General features: G+C 41.2%; 2 protein-coding genes across 2 annotated transcripts in view; one reads left to right on the plus strand and one right to left on the minus strand.

Annotated features, from left to right (window-relative positions):
* Nucleotides 1–1359: 1359 nt before the first annotated feature.
* gdap1 (ganglioside induced differentiation associated protein 1) lies at nucleotides 1360–7225 on the minus strand. Its single transcript, XM_084939195.1, has 6 exons — nucleotides 7029–7225; nucleotides 6263–6455; nucleotides 5605–5778; nucleotides 5193–5287; nucleotides 2819–2933; nucleotides 1360–2666 (listed from the first exon to the last, which is right to left on the minus strand). Exons 1-6 carry the CDS (start codon nucleotides 7185–7187, stop codon nucleotides 2314–2316), a joined length of 1089 nt encoding a protein of 362 aa, XP_084795321.1. The 5' UTR covers nucleotides 7188–7225; the 3' UTR covers nucleotides 1360–2313.
* A 1074-nt stretch (nucleotides 7226–8299) lies between these two features.
* jph1a (junctophilin 1a) overlaps nucleotides 8300–15089 on the plus strand; it is a 32739-nt gene continuing 25949 nt past the window's right edge. The window contains exons 1-3 of the mRNA XM_084939194.1: nucleotides 8300–8426; nucleotides 8547–9046; nucleotides 11163–11931. Coding sequence (XP_084795320.1) covers nucleotides 8668–9046; nucleotides 11163–11931 — 1148 coding nt within the window. The 5' untranslated portion in view covers nucleotides 8300–8426; nucleotides 8547–8667. The remainder of the gene's footprint in view (nucleotides 8427–8546; nucleotides 9047–11162; nucleotides 11932–15089) is intronic.

Below are 15089 nucleotides of genomic sequence, written 5' to 3' on the forward strand. Positions count from 1 at the left end.
TAAAATACTGGAAACAGTTCATTTAAATGCATCTGCTAATTTGTCAAATCCAGTGCCTATAAACACATGACCCTGTGTTTGGAGCAATCCAAATATTTTGGTGCACATGTCTGGGTGCTGAGGGTTGAGCGATACACTCGTATACTCACTGCTCATAATATATCATAATGAGTCTGCAACAAAGAAAACAGTCACCATTGTTGAAAAGTGCGGAGCTGATTCTTGTGAACCACCTGCTGGATTTTAAACAAAGGAATACCGAGATGTCAGGACCAATCGTTTGAACAACCTGTGATCGCAACCAGCACCAGAAAGGGGTTTATTTGGTCAGTGGGCTGAATCACATTTGGCTTCAAATATTGCCCTTGTATATAGAAGTCCTTAAGAAAAAAAATCAATGTATCTGAACGCATTCCACCACATATGTAAAAAGTAGCAGTGTTATGTGTATTTTGGAACAAACAGAAGTTTACTGAGCATGCCCCACTTCCTGATGACTGTTCTGTGTAGTATCATGAAGTTGGCTTCTTGGGTCTGCAAGGCTGCATTTGGACCCTTCCCATAAGACTCACTGGCATGAGTAGGTTTTTGACAAAACACTGCCCTCTAGTGGTAAATATGCATGCTTATAGGGTCAGAGTACTGCAGTTTTGTTGCAGAATCAGGGTTAATGATACCGTCTTCTATTTAATAAATAATATGTATAATCTGGCATGCTTTTGTTTGCAAAGCAGTCTTTTTACTCTTCCTTTGTTAGTGTTTCCTGTAATCAAATGAAAATTTTAATTTTAATATGGCACAAAAATCTTTTAAATGTAGGTCACTCACTTTGCTAAATTACAGCAGAATTTATGCATTCAGAGCTCCCAAGAGAACCCATCTGCACTCTGAAACAAAAATGATGATGTCATTATGGTTGCCATTCAAAAGAGCAGCATTTTCCAGACTTGTACACTAGTCCTCACTTAAGTCTTTTGACATCTTTGCTCACATGTGGCTTTAACACGTGTGAGGCATGTCTTTGACAGCTACACTACCCAGCTCCGTGCAACAAAGGCCAGACTTTGCTGAAAGGTCTAGCATGTGTCTGTTTTATGTGGGGGCTGAGCTCACGTGAGGAGGAGTTTAAATCAAAGGGGAGCATATGTTAAATGTCAGCGTTGGCCTGGAGGTTGCGACTGGGCAAACAGATTACTGTAGATGTTGACTTGCATCCAGGTTCTGAGAAATGCGAGTGGTTTCTAGCTGTTTTCTCTTTGAATAAACCTGTAGGATATACGATAGCTTATTAAGCGATGGTGTGCCGTGAATTTTTAATGGCACTCCTAATTATATTTGAATGACAGGGAACACTGGAGGTTGTTTGGGAGCAGTTTAATTTTAGACAGATATATTGACTGTAACGGTACTCATTCGACCATCGTTAAGCGGTCAATCTATCAAACACAGAAGCATCATTTACACAGAAAAACATATGCAGATGTGAAGGCTGGGGATACAGTGAAAATGAGCTTTCCAAAAAAGTAGACAGCTTCCTATGTAGATTTGAAAAAATTGCTCACAGAGATTTTAATTTATTTTATTTTCCTAACATGCAAATATTGGCATTGATTAAACAACAAATGAAAAGCACACGTTAAGCAAAACTGATCCTTAATTTAAAAAAATACACACAATGATGCCTTTATTCAGCGCTTGTGCACATCTTAGTTCATTAATATATATCAAGTATGCCTTTTGTGCAGGATTTATAAATATGTTGCTTTCAGATAGTAATTGCTTTCATCACTTTAGCTACAGTATGAAAGTCTACTCGTATTTCCTAATATTTGCGTCACTGCTGTGTTATGATTGGATGGTCCAGATTCTTCCGAAGAGGGATGGCGCATTCATGTGCAGCCACATGTGCTGTAAAAACAATCTGCCCATTAAAATGGCCTTTTTGTTGCAAGACCCAATCATATTTCCATTATTATCTGTTTCAGGCCAACTACTTTAGCATTTGTATATGTTGGCATACTTTTCATACTGCCTACCAAATCGTTGCTGGTGAATATGCACAGTGCTATCCAGATGCATACTCATCAGATGTGGCACCTTTGATTAATGGCAAAACATGCAAAAGCACTGGCTGGACTTTCTAATCAATCCTTTGGTGCGTGATGCAGCAGTGTGTTTTGTGCAACCAGCATCCCAAAAAAAACAATTTCGGGCAACATATGTTTATTAATTGCTCGTATGCTGGGTGTTATAGCGTTAGACACTTTGAGTTTGTTTAAACCCCTCTTTGGTCTCAAACCACTTCAGTTTCCCTCAGCTGAAGGCAGTCAGCCTCTTCTTCATGTAAAGAAAAGCGAGGTATGTGGCTCCTCCTACAACGCCTATCAACAGAGTGGTACCAACAATAGCCGGTGCATTCTTCCTGGCCACGCGAAAGGCCACAGGAAGGACAGCAGAGATCAGGATGTTGTTGACGTGGCCCAGTACTCTCCTGAAGGCTGGGCGCTCCACCACACGTTCGTAGTATGTTTCCACGTTCACGCGGTTACCGTTGCCCCAGTAGCGACGAGAGAGGCCGAGAAACTTCAGCCGGTGTAAGGTGACTGCCAGGGAGACGTCAGCCAAGCTGAAGAAGTCACCGCACAACCAGGGCTGGTTGCCTTCTTCTGCAAGTGGAAGAGGAAGGAGAAGAAAATACAAGAAGATAAGAAATACAAGAAGATAAGAAAAGCATCCTACATGTTATTTAAAAAGCTACAGCTCTCAAATTTTGACTGATTAATACAGTATCTGCTATGTGACAAACAGCTGTGGCTACCTGGTGTTTCTTCCACCCTTCTCTGTAGCTCTGTCTCAACCTGATCCATCACGCTTTCCAGTTCATCAAGAAGCTTCTTCAGGTACTTCATGTTGTCATGGTCAAATAACTTGGACTACAGAAAATATAAACACATAGCGTATATTTACTTTAAGTGGACTTACAGAAAGTGACTAAAATGATCAGATAGGCTGCTACAGCACAGAATGATTGTAATGTCTTCATTGTGGTACAACTCCAAGTCCAAAACAGCTGGGATGCTGTAAACGTTAAATAAAAACAGAATAAATTAGAACTGTAACTATTGTTGACTAAATATTTTATTCATAAGAGAATATATAAAACATAGTAAATATTTAAACTGAGACATTTTACTATTTTATGAAAAATATTAACTCATTTAAAATTTGACGCCAGCAACGGATCTCAAAAAAGTTGTGACAGGGGCAAGAAAAGACTAACTAATCAGGTTAACTGGCAGACGGTCAATAACATGACTGGCTATAAAAATAATGAGTCATTATTATCATCATTTACAGTAAATAACATCATCAAAATATTCAGAGAATCAGGAAAAAAGCTTTAAATCTATTTTTGATGCCTGTGATCTTCAGGTCCTCGGACAGCACTGCATTAAGAACTGGGGTGATTCTGTCATGGAAAGAGAAATCACTGTGTGTTCACTGTGACATTCCCAAATGCTTATTAAAGCTCTATTATGAAAAGAAGAAGCCATATGTGAACATAATCCAGAAATACCGCCATCTTCTTTGAGGCAAAGTGGAAAACTGTTATTTGGTCAGATGAATGAAAATGTGAAGTTCTTTTTGGCGAACACAGACACCGTGTCCTTCAGACTAAAGAGGCGAGAGACCACCTGGATTGTTATCAGCGCTCGGTTCATAAGTTTGCATCTATGATGGCATGGGGGTGCATAATGGCAGCTTTGCAGCTGGAAAAGCACCACCATTGCTGAAAGACATATATAGCTTTAAAGGAACATATGATCCCATCCAGATAATATTTTTTCAGGGATGGCCTTGCAAACTTCAGCAAGACAACATTAAACCAAATACTGTGTCTATTACAAAAGCATGGCTTTGTAGTAGAAGAGTCTGGGTGCTGAATTGGTCTGCCTGCCGTCCAGATCTTTCCGTGATTAGATATATTTGATGTATAGTGAAATGAAAAATATGATGAAGAAGATCCAGGATTGCTGAGAAGCTATAATCCTCTATAGGACAAAAATGGGACAACATTCCTCACCTAAAGGTCCAGCAGCTGTGCATATCAATTCCCAGACATTTACATACTGTTATTAAAAAGAGTGGATGACACACAGTTTTCTGTTTACATGTTGCTGCGATCAAATTCAAAATTGGCCAGTATTCTTCTTTTTCATTTTTAACAATTGCTATGTGTTTTGTGTTCTGATGAAAATATGGGTTTATAAAATTTGCAAAACATTTCATTCTGTTTTTACTTATATTTTACACAGTGTCACTGCATTTTTTGAAATGTTAATTTTTTTGGTCTATCTAGTTTTTTGGTTTATCTGTTTTGTTTTGGGTTTATTTGTTTTTTTTGTTCTAACTGAAACTTATGCTACTGCGGAAGTTAGCTACATCTGCCTAGTGATTAAAAGAACATGATTAGCAAGGAGGTTGGTTCCTCAAAAATGAAAGGCCTCTGCTGCAGATAATACTGCATGTGTGGGGGGAAAAAAGTAAGTTTTTACATTTTACATTTACATTTCACATATTTACATTAGGAGTCTACTAACAGCAGTATTGCTAAAGCTAGCTAGCTAGCTACCACTTCTTTAGCTTATTAGTTAGCTTCTGTTTACTTTATGGTTTACTACATTTGATGTGCACTATTTTGTTTGTCTGAATTCTTTAACTTATATTTCAGAATCTGAATACTTTATTAACCCCTAAGAAAATTATGTGGTTACAGTTGCTCCAAAACAATAAGAACCGTGACAGGCTAAACTAAATTAAATAACACAATATATTATCAAATTACAAAATATAAGAAATGGCTCTAATATATATGAATAGCTCAATTATAAATATCCAGATTTATTCCATATGTGTTCACTAAAGTTTTATTAAAAATTGCACAATGGAACAAAAATAAAGTTGCACACTTCTTGCAATGCAAGACCAGATGGCATAATGACACTAACTAAATTACAGAGGATTAGTAGGTGTCTGAAATCTCACTACTCAGTGTACTTCTGAGTGACTCTTACATAATTTGTAGTAAATTACTTAACAAAAACATGCTGTGGACAGTGTGTCTCTATGGCCAAGGCTCATTTGGACACTTGATAAAGACATTTGGCTCTCTGGTAATTAGAGTAACTTACTTTCAGGCGCTTTTGTTTTGCTATATAAGCGTCTTTGAGCTCTGGGTTCTGCTCTGCCAGTTTCATCAGCTCTGACTGTGTGCTTCCGATCTGTGCTGTCACCACAAAAAAATAGTAATAAGAAAAATATTAGACATGATGAGGCACAAAATTAATCCCACTGTTACAGAGTCTTGAAATAAGAAATGCCAGTATCAACATGTGCGAATGAGAGGTTTTAATCTAAATCATAAAAAAGGTTACATTGCACATCAATGTAAAGTTACAAAATATATATTTTTAGCTTTTATCTGACTTTAAGTACAATGATTCAGAAGGCAGAAATTGATTTAGGATAACTAAGGGTATAGTGTACAGTCTCTTTTGATATTCAGTTGAAAATTGTACAGCTATGATGCTCAGATTGTCTTACTTCGTACACATGTGGCAGCATATGCTGGTATATGGGAGTCCACAGTGATTTCAGGGTGGAGCAGGCAGCCATGGGTGTAGGCATCCATGGGTAGTGAGTCCAGCAGCTCTCTGTAGTGCTGCACTCTTAGGTAGTAGGTACTGCCCTCTTCTGGGACCAGCCTCGGAGTGCCCTCTGGAGACAAACAAGTCATGGAAAAGGATCAAATTTTGGAATTTAATATTTTTGTTTCTTATGGGGTTTTTTTATGGGTTTATACACTACTGACTTAGGTTAGGGAGAAGACATGATGACAGCAAAGCCTTTATGTTCACTTTCATCCCTGAGGATTTAAAAACATTTGGGTATCTCCTTAAATGACTTCATGCTTACCAGATGTCCTTTCCTTCTAAGGTGATTTGATGCAGACCCTTAGCTATTATGGATCAGTGCACACCAAGGGAAAATAAAAATTTAGAAAAAAAAAAAACAATGAAATTATTGAAAAATCAACAAATGTGTGATACAAGGAAATGCATAAAAGCAGACAGGAAATACAATGAAATGAAGGTTCTAAGAAGCTGAAGCTTGATATAATATTTTAGTTTTGGTGTCATAAATGAGAGCTTTGGGCTGCAGCTCCTCTAGGGACTAGCAGCTACATCTGCATCAATCTCACCGTCATTGAAGTTCTGCTCCAGGTAGTCCATGATCTGCGTTGGGTCACAGATGACATTGTCATTGTGAACTAAGACTGGAACCTCGCCACCCGGATTCAGACGCATGAACCACGGCTCATTGTGCTCGCTGAGAGGAAGGCTCACGTCGTACTCTTCACAGTGCAAACTTTTCTCTGCTATGGCGAGACGCACCTGGAAAACAACAACTTATTGTGACTGGGACAGTGGAGGAAGCTTGTTTTTATTTCCCTGCCAATAAAATCTTGCTCTCTTTTCTCCTCCCACAATTTTCAAATAAATCATTGGCTTCTCGTTTATCCAGTCAGCACCTGCTTTTAATTAAACATTACAGATGCATTTTTTTTTTTTACATTTTTTACAGCAAAAGTGCATGAATAGTTAGGTGGGTGGATTGAGAAGAAGCTGAACCTCCTTATGATTCTGTTAAGAAGTAATGGAAATGAGAAGTGAAAATAAGCATGTCTGAAAACCTGCTGTATTTCTGTGAAACACCCTGAAGGATGGAAAACTCATGTCTATACACTGAAATGTGCTCCTGAGCTGCTGTTACACGTGACAGAGCTGAAAGGCAGTCAAGCTACTAACTGTTTTAATTATTTAAAAAAACAAAGAGGAACGGGTTTATACAAAGCCTAAACCACCTACAGCAGCAGGGCTGTTTTTGCAGTCCTACAGTGTCATAATTAACCCTGTTATGGGGAGCTGTCCACTGAACTGTGGTGCTGAAAGGCTAATGACACTCACCTTCTGAGAGTTGAACGACTGCGTCCAGTGATACAGCGTCAGTTTGGATTCGCGCTGTTTTGCGACTGTGCCGCACTCCTGACGAACATCTTGCTCTGAGTCCGGGTTTATAAGAGCTGCTTTCTCATCTTGAGATTCAGAGCTGTTTTCGGACGCCATTTTATCCGTTACTGTTGTAGGAGGGGGCGTCGCGGTCGACAAAGTACTCCCCCCTCTGGCTCGGAGTGTAACGCGAAATTATTGTTTTATGTATTTATGAATAAAAGTAATTATTTTTAAATACATTCTCGCATTCACGTGTTGGTATTCATGTGAAACCTGCGCTCTCTTGCACCCTTACCCCCCTCCCTGCTAGTTCATGTTCTTGCTCCTTGTTGTTGAGACTAGCATAGTGGAAATATTTTACTAAGGGTTTCTTTTAATGAATAGAAAAAACTACAACTATGGTACCAAATTTAAAATCCCAAGTATAATAATTAACAAAGTCAGACAACAAATAACACCCATTAAAGTGCACAGTTCAATCCTTTACTACGTCACAGGCCACCCTTCCTCATCTGAGGCAGTGCAATGAATACGCTGGTACAGCAGAGGGCGCTGTTATCTAACACTGTGGCTGCTACTGGCGCACTCGAGTCTGAATATTATCAGCCTGATACAAAAACTGATGTGTGTTTTGTTTTGTTTTTAAGTCAATGCTATAATATAAAGCGATACTGGTTCTTACTCATTAAACGCAGGTAAATGAAACTATGGTTTCTTTCATGTTCTACATAATACATTGAATCATTTTTATTAGAATTGATTTTTTAATACTTATGAAATAAGGAGTTGTTGCCTGAAATGTTTGCCCAGCGTATGATTGATCTTTTTTTAATAATATAATAAGTATAATAATATTAATATTTAATTTAGAAAATCAAAGTATATGGCTACTTAATCCAGGATGCGTATCGAATACAAGAGAAAAGTGATGGGTGTGTTAAAGAATGAATGTCTAAAACAGCATCAGACCATCGCCTCACAAAATAGGCCATATAATAATATTATGTAATATGGGTGAGGATTGAATCATATGTGGCCGAGCTTATATTTTTGTAATGGGGGCATTATGGGAAGTGATAATTGAGGAATTTAGTCTGTGTAAAGCGAGGCGGGTCTTTCAAATGTAAAGTTTGGCAGTGGCGCGTTATTTTGGCGAAGTTGAGGCGTTCGGGCGCTTTGCGGAGAGGGGGGAGAGGAGGAGAGTGGGAGGTCCCTGTGGCGTGACGTTGCGATTGGCCCAGCGCCTTTCTTCAACAGGGGCTCGGTACATCTCTCTCTCTCTCCCTCCTTTGATCAGTGGGTGAGAGGGGGGAGACGAGCAACACACAACGGAGAGTCCAGCGTGCGCCTCCGGTAAATGACGCCCACCATTCATACCTTTACACTTACCGTTACGCATGCCTTTTGTATTACATGTCAGTGTCTGGAAGCGCCAGTCCACCATCCTCACCTTCCTATTTTTTGCTCTTGTAGTCATCATCTTGTTGGCTCATCCTTTCATCACACCACCGGTCCTGGATCCTCCAGCCCAGGTCCTGGAGAATCCTGAGTCTGCAGCAGCGCACCATCTGCTTTATTTCCAGTCTATATCTGAATGACGGGCGGAAGGTTTGACTTCGACGATGGTGGCACATACTGCGGGGGGTGGGAGGATGGCAAAGCCCACGGACATGGGATCTGCACCGGACCCAAGGGCCAAGGCGAGTACGCCGGGTCCTGGTCGCACGGCTTTGAAATAGTTGGCGTGTACACCTGGCCCAGCGGGAATACCTACAAGGGTTACTGGTCCCAGGGGAAGCGTCATGGGCTGGGTGTGGAGAATAAAGGAAAGTGGATCTATCGAGGAGAGTGGAGTCATGGTTTTAAGGGTCGGTACGGCGTCCGGCAAAGCCACAACACACCTGCTAGATACGACGGGACCTGGAGCAACGGTCTACAGGATGGATATGGGATCGAAACCTATGGAGATGGCGGTAAGGCACCAGGTTTTAATAGATATGGCACATCGCTTGTTTAGCGTGCGTGTCGCTTTAACGGCGGTGAGTGGTAATGTGTTATGTAGCTCGTGTGTAGGATGCTCAGACTCAAACTGAGGAAGGCTCACTGTAACACACCAGCGCGTGAATCTCCATCTGATATGAGCTGAGTATAAGCTGAGATTGCGCACTGCGCATCGTGGTCAGTCACCTCATCGTTTACCCAGCATAACTGACTCTTCACCCCGGTGGTAACGTTAACTTTTTGAATACCGTTTAAGATCACGGTTCCTATTTTATTCCAAGGGACATCTCTTTTGGCAACTACCGGTTGCTCCTCATATGACAGGGGGAGGAGGGTGACTGCTCCTCACTGGAAACATGCCTCCCGGAGAAGGAGTTTGGAAAGCAAATCAGTCCATTTAAAGTCAATTAAAGACTCAAACTCAAATCACTTGCTTCACTGTCATTTTCTCCCTTTGAACCTTAACTATAGAAACACATGTCCTGAAGGGTGCACATGCTCCCGTTTTAAATGAAGTGTAATGTGTATAAAGCACGAGAAGGTGCTCGTTTTTGGTAGCATTTAAAGTTATTCTTCATGTGTCTAGACTAAAGAACTCACACATCTGTAGTGGAAAGAGCTAAGTCCCACACAGGACTTGTACTTGCTGAAAATGAGAGGTCAGTCATCTCACTAATCATTGGTGTGTTCACAGATTGCGTTTATGTAAGGACCTGTGTCTGATGAGGGAGACAAGATCGCAGGAAGCCTAAAAAACAAGCTCTTGCCTGTTGTTCAGGCCTCTCCTGTTATAAAACAAGCAAGTCTTTGGGTGATTTGTGAGCATCATCCTCCCCTAATGGAGGCCTTATGGTGCAGAATAAATGCCTCACATATGATGTTACAGAGGGCTGGGCTTTGGGAACCAGCTGATCCTAGAGGATCTACAGAACATCTGGCTGTCTGACTCCGCAACATCCTGATAACTTGATCTGCAGGGTCACCAAATTGAACTGCAGCACAGAGCCAGCCTGTTAATCTCACCCTGTTTATCCATCTAAATTCCTCCCCTGACTAGTATATCATTTTCTGTTAGAATCTGACCGTTATGGCTTATTTCATTGCATTGGTGAATGAGATTCAGGCCCTGGATTAACAAGCCTTTCTTATTATTAGGCTCAGGATTGTAATATGACACTTTGAAGAAGCAACAGTAGGGTAGGCCGACAACCTGCTCATTGGGCTCAGCAGGACCAAATGGGATTAATGAAGTATTCTCCTCATTATGTGACTCATAGCAATTCCCTGTCGTCACAGACAAACGGATGGTGGTGAATGTGCCTACTGTCAGTGGGGGAGTTAGTGGCTGCCTGAAAATAGGCCCCTGGCTAAGTGATTCACATTCATCCCAAGCGATCTTTAGTATCTGTACCTTAATCAAATCTCTGTGATTGGGTTAGCTATGCTCACAGTCCCATATCTGAGTGAAAGGAGAAAAAACATTTCATTAGCTGACATACTCTTGCACCAACAAAGCAAGGCTTCAAGGTCTTGTTGCTGATATAGAAAGTTACTGGTCAACAACACGCAGGGTGTGCATGAGGAGCACAGAGGAGCTTTCTTCTGACCATGAGTAGCCTATTAAAAATGTTTTACCCTGCTTTGGCTTTAAAGTTGCTGTAAAACGAAATGAGCTTTTCAGGCATGTATATAATCACAGATTATCATCAGTTTTATTGCAAGCAATAGAAAATGGACATAACCAGCTTGTTGTCACCCCACTGGTTTGTGGAGGTTATCATCTAATGCTAGTGTTAGTTAGCCAGCTTGGTTAGCAAATTAAATATAGGTAAACTGAAGCATTAGCTGACAACACAATGCTCTAATCACATTTAGGGATATTTATAGTAAATGCACATAGTACTGTGCATATCGTTGCTATACTTGTGCCCTATTGACCAGTCACAACTTACCAATCACAAGGTCACCTCAGCTTAAAGCATTATCTTATAGTTAAAATCAGTTTACAAAGTCATGAAGAATTATAGGCTCGAAGTAGCGATTGAGACTAAGTGTTTACTCATTGATCTGTACCTTCCTCTTACTCAGGAACTTATCAAGGCCAATGGATGGGTGGTATGCGACACGGCTATGGCGTGCGTCAGAGTGTTCCCTATGGCATGGCCACTGTCATCCGTTCTCCACTCCGTACGTCTATGGCCTCCCTGCGCTCTGAGCAGAGCAATGGTGCAGTGCTCCAGGACCTCTCCTCCCCGGCAGACACTCCAACGGGCAGCCGCGGTGGCTTCGTCCTCAACTTCCACTCGGACAGCGAAGTTGTCACCGGCAAGAAGAAGGGCCTGTTCCGCCGCGGCTCGCTCTTTGGCAGCCTGCGACAGTTGCGCAAGTCTGACTCTCGGACCTCAATCTCCAGCAAGCGCAGCTCTGCAAGAAGTGACGCCACCATGAGCCGCATCAGTTCAAGCGATGCCAACTCAACCATATCCATCGGTGATGGCGAGCTGCCAGATGAGGACCTACCTCAGGAGGACCATGTGGACGCCACCACAACTGAGACGTACATGGGCGAGTGGAAGAATGACAAGCGCAATGGATTTGGTGTATCAGAGAGATCCAACGGGATGAAATATGAAGGAGAATGGCTTAACAATAAGCGCCATGGTTACGGGTGCACGGTTTTCCCAGACGGCACCAAAGAAGAAGGGAAGTACAAAAACAATGTGCTGGTGCGTGGAATAAGAAAGCAGTTGATTCCTCTTAAGAACCCCAAAACCAAAGAGAAGGTAGATCGGGCTGTGGAGGGGGCACAGAGGGCTGCAGCCATTGCGAGGAGTAAAGTGGAAATAGCAGCATCCAGGTACTGTGTTTATGTGTGGGTGTGTGTTCATTCATGCTCCTGCATGTACCTGTGGGTGTATACTGTGTAAATACAAAAAAAAAGCCCACACAGGATGAAAATCCTCAGGCATTTATTTTCACCACTGAGGAGTCACAGCAGTGTCCTGTTTGACAAATATCTCCTGGTCTGATTGAAGGTTCAGTCTTGTATAAGTGAAGTCCCATGACAACAGCTCCGACCTTTATGCAACATCAACAGTCGAGGTTTTTGTGTTGCCAGTGTGATCATCCCTGGAAAAGGTTCTGTTTCTATTCTCTGCCCGTGTCTTTCATTCCTAGGGAGAGGGGTCAGGCATCTTGCACGCGTGTCTTTGTGTGTGTGTGTGTGTGTGTGTATTTGCGTTGTAGCCGAGTGTCTGTGAGTTCATGTGCGTGAGCTTTATAGCCATACCTGCTCCTATGCCAAGCTCATCTTGTGCGCCCAGTACCAATACCTGCTCCCGCTGCCAAGCATTGCTCTGATGTGGCATCTGCTCTTTAACAGGTGGATGAGATGTGACCTTTTCATTTAAAGCCTCCCTCCTACTGGGACACAGTTCAGGGTATGCGGCATCGCTTTGACATCCTCTGGTTTCATTGCATCAGGGAATTATTAGACTGAAGACTGAGGGGATGTGTACAAGCTGTGAAAAGGTCTCTCTGCAATCAACCATGTTTTGATTTCTCCCTCCCCCACTCTTCCCCACCACCGAACCCCTTTTCAAGTCGTGTGCATGAATTTGCATCCCTGAAAACACATCAACAAGCATTTTAAAAACTTAAAAGCACACGTGTGTTTCTTAGTTCACAGCGTAATGAACCATCGTTTGACTTTTACCTTGATGTACCAGTCAATTCAGTTGTGAGTGTTTTTTTCCTGCTGGGCACAGCTTCACAATTTTGCAGATTTTATGTTTTAGGTGATTAAATAAGTTTAAAATGCCCATGTTTTATAAATACGCTAACTACAAAGTAGCAGTAGAGGGTGTGGGGAATGTAATTTTTATTTGGATATAAAGTAAAATATTAGATAACCTATTACTCCTGTTTATCCATGAACATTTCCATTGGATTTCATGGGCTAGAACCCCTCCACAGGGATTGCTTTCCAGTTTAAAACACCTGTTGGCATTGGGCTAATAAGCATTTTTTTTAACTTACTAATCTATTAAAAATAATTTCACCTGAAGGTTGCTTGACTCCCACAGCTTGTGTTGAGGTTTACTCGTTTTGGCTTTTTGTTTCTATCTCCCCTCCCTCTTTTTTTGTCTTGCCTCCTACACCAACGAGACTCTTTTGCTTTTACCAGGTCGTTTCCACAGCTACTGCTGTGCTCCAGCGTCTACCAGATTGGTGTTCAAAGCTACTGACCAGAGAAAACAAAAGCACTGTACTCATCTTGTTTTGGTTGCAGAATTAGATCTTCCTTCTTATTTCATTAACGTGAGCTTATTATGCTCATGAGCTTCACATTTTTATTCTTGGACTGAAACCTTTGTTAACTACCTTCAGTCATCTCTTAAATGATATAAGAATACATTATTTCTTTGACTTAACTAACATTAATAAACACACTCCCAGATTCCTTAATCCTGCTCAGTCTGGATTCCCAGCCACCTCCTCTGACGATACACAAATTCCTACATTTCTTTGTCTACAACATCAGTGGTATCAGATTGGACTTCAGCCCTGGAAATGATCTTTTTTCACCAAGCTAGTAATCCTGCTCAGTTTTCTGAGTTTCTGAGCTAGCCTCTCATTTCCTTGCTTCCATTCACTGCCTTCCAGTGAAATCCACAGGTGTTCATGTTAATATTTTAGAAATCATGCAAAAACCCTTGCAATTCCTTTCCGGTGCTATAACAGAATTGCCAAGACGTTATTCCAGCCGTCGGTCTAATCAATCATCTAATCAAGCATTTTTTTTAACTGTTCAACACTCCTATTTTAAAACCAGAAGCAGCCACACATTTGACGTTGTAGCAGCAGCCTTCCTCAGCTCATCAGTGAACTAAATCAGTGGTTCATTTTATGCGTATAGTGAAAACTCATTTTTATAGCTGTGGCTATGGCTCACACTAGCGCTTGCATGAGCTGTGTAGTGCGATATCCATGCTTCGCTTTAATGTGTGTATTTTGAGAAAAAGCTCTTTGTAGCACTGTGTTTATTAAATCATTAATTATTGTTTTTACCTTTTACTGAGCCTTGTCTTACAAAAGGACTTCCTGATTGGCTATCCCTTACAAATAGAAGGTTTGAACTCCAGTTGCATTTGGCTTTTGTGCGAGATGACCCCATCAGTGACATCCTCTCTCTGTGAAGACCAACATGACCTCCCATAAAAGTAGAGACTGACTAAACGACACAGGAACACGGCCACGATTAAAGCCCGACAATTAATCTGGATAAAGATAAATGTTTTTAACATGTTGGGCTGCTCTACAACTATACAGTATTAAACTGTCACCATTGCCTTGACGATTTACAAACATATTCATTATTTCAACATTTTGTGGACTAAATGAATAATCATCAAAAGCTTGTTTTTTAACCAGGAAAAAATTCAATCTTAAGGTTAAAGGTAGACTGAGCATTGCTACTCAAATGTGAACCCAGTCATCCAGAGCACCACAGTGCTCTGAATAGTGCATTCTATGAGCAGCTATTGTTTTTTCCAATACAATAGATCATCTCCTGCAAGCAGGAAGGGAAGATGCTTTATTGTGCTGTTTTCAAGGATATAGAATGCAGAGTACATTAGTTGGATTGAACATACTTTATTTTGAAACTGTGGATATTTGTTAATATGGGACTTCCATCAATGTAAGTGACAGCCACGAAGACTGGGCTTAACCTAAATTGAAAAGATAAGAAAAGGGATAATGTTTTGATAAGAATGAGCCATCTGAGCTTCTGTCCTGTTGCGCATTAGAGCAACAATTTACACAAGGAAGCACATGACCTAATTCATAGCAATAAAGCAACAAGAGCAAAAGCATTCGAGCTTATGCAAAGTGTTTATGGCAGTCAACGAGGTCCCCTGAAGTAAGCGATCAAATTACTGGATGCCATGTGCCACTACTTCATGTGCAGCTGGAAATCTCAAAGCAGGTTCCTCTGCGGCCTGGTTGGAATCT

This window comes from Perissodus microlepis, chromosome 9 (assembly GCF_051167445.1).
Source record: "Perissodus microlepis isolate ML-2025 ecotype Zambia chromosome 9, ASM5116744v1, whole genome shotgun sequence".
Lineage (NCBI taxonomy): Eukaryota > Metazoa > Chordata > Actinopteri > Cichliformes > Cichlidae > Perissodus > Perissodus microlepis.

Excerpts from the sequence above, each read along its gene's own strand:
- gdap1 (XM_084939195.1), bottom strand. The coding sequence starts at position 7,187 with ATGGCGTCCGAAAACAGCTCTGAATCTCAAGATGAGAAAGCAGCTCTT. Across the intron at positions 6,456-7,028 it reads AGTCGTTCAACTCTCAGAAG|GTGCGTCTCGCCATAGCAGA; the intron begins GTGAGTGTCATT and ends GTTGTTTTCCAG. Across the intron at positions 2,934-5,192 it reads CAAAACAAAAGCGCCTGAAA|TCCAAGTTATTTGACCATGA; the intron begins GTAAGTTACTCT and ends TATTTTCTGTAG.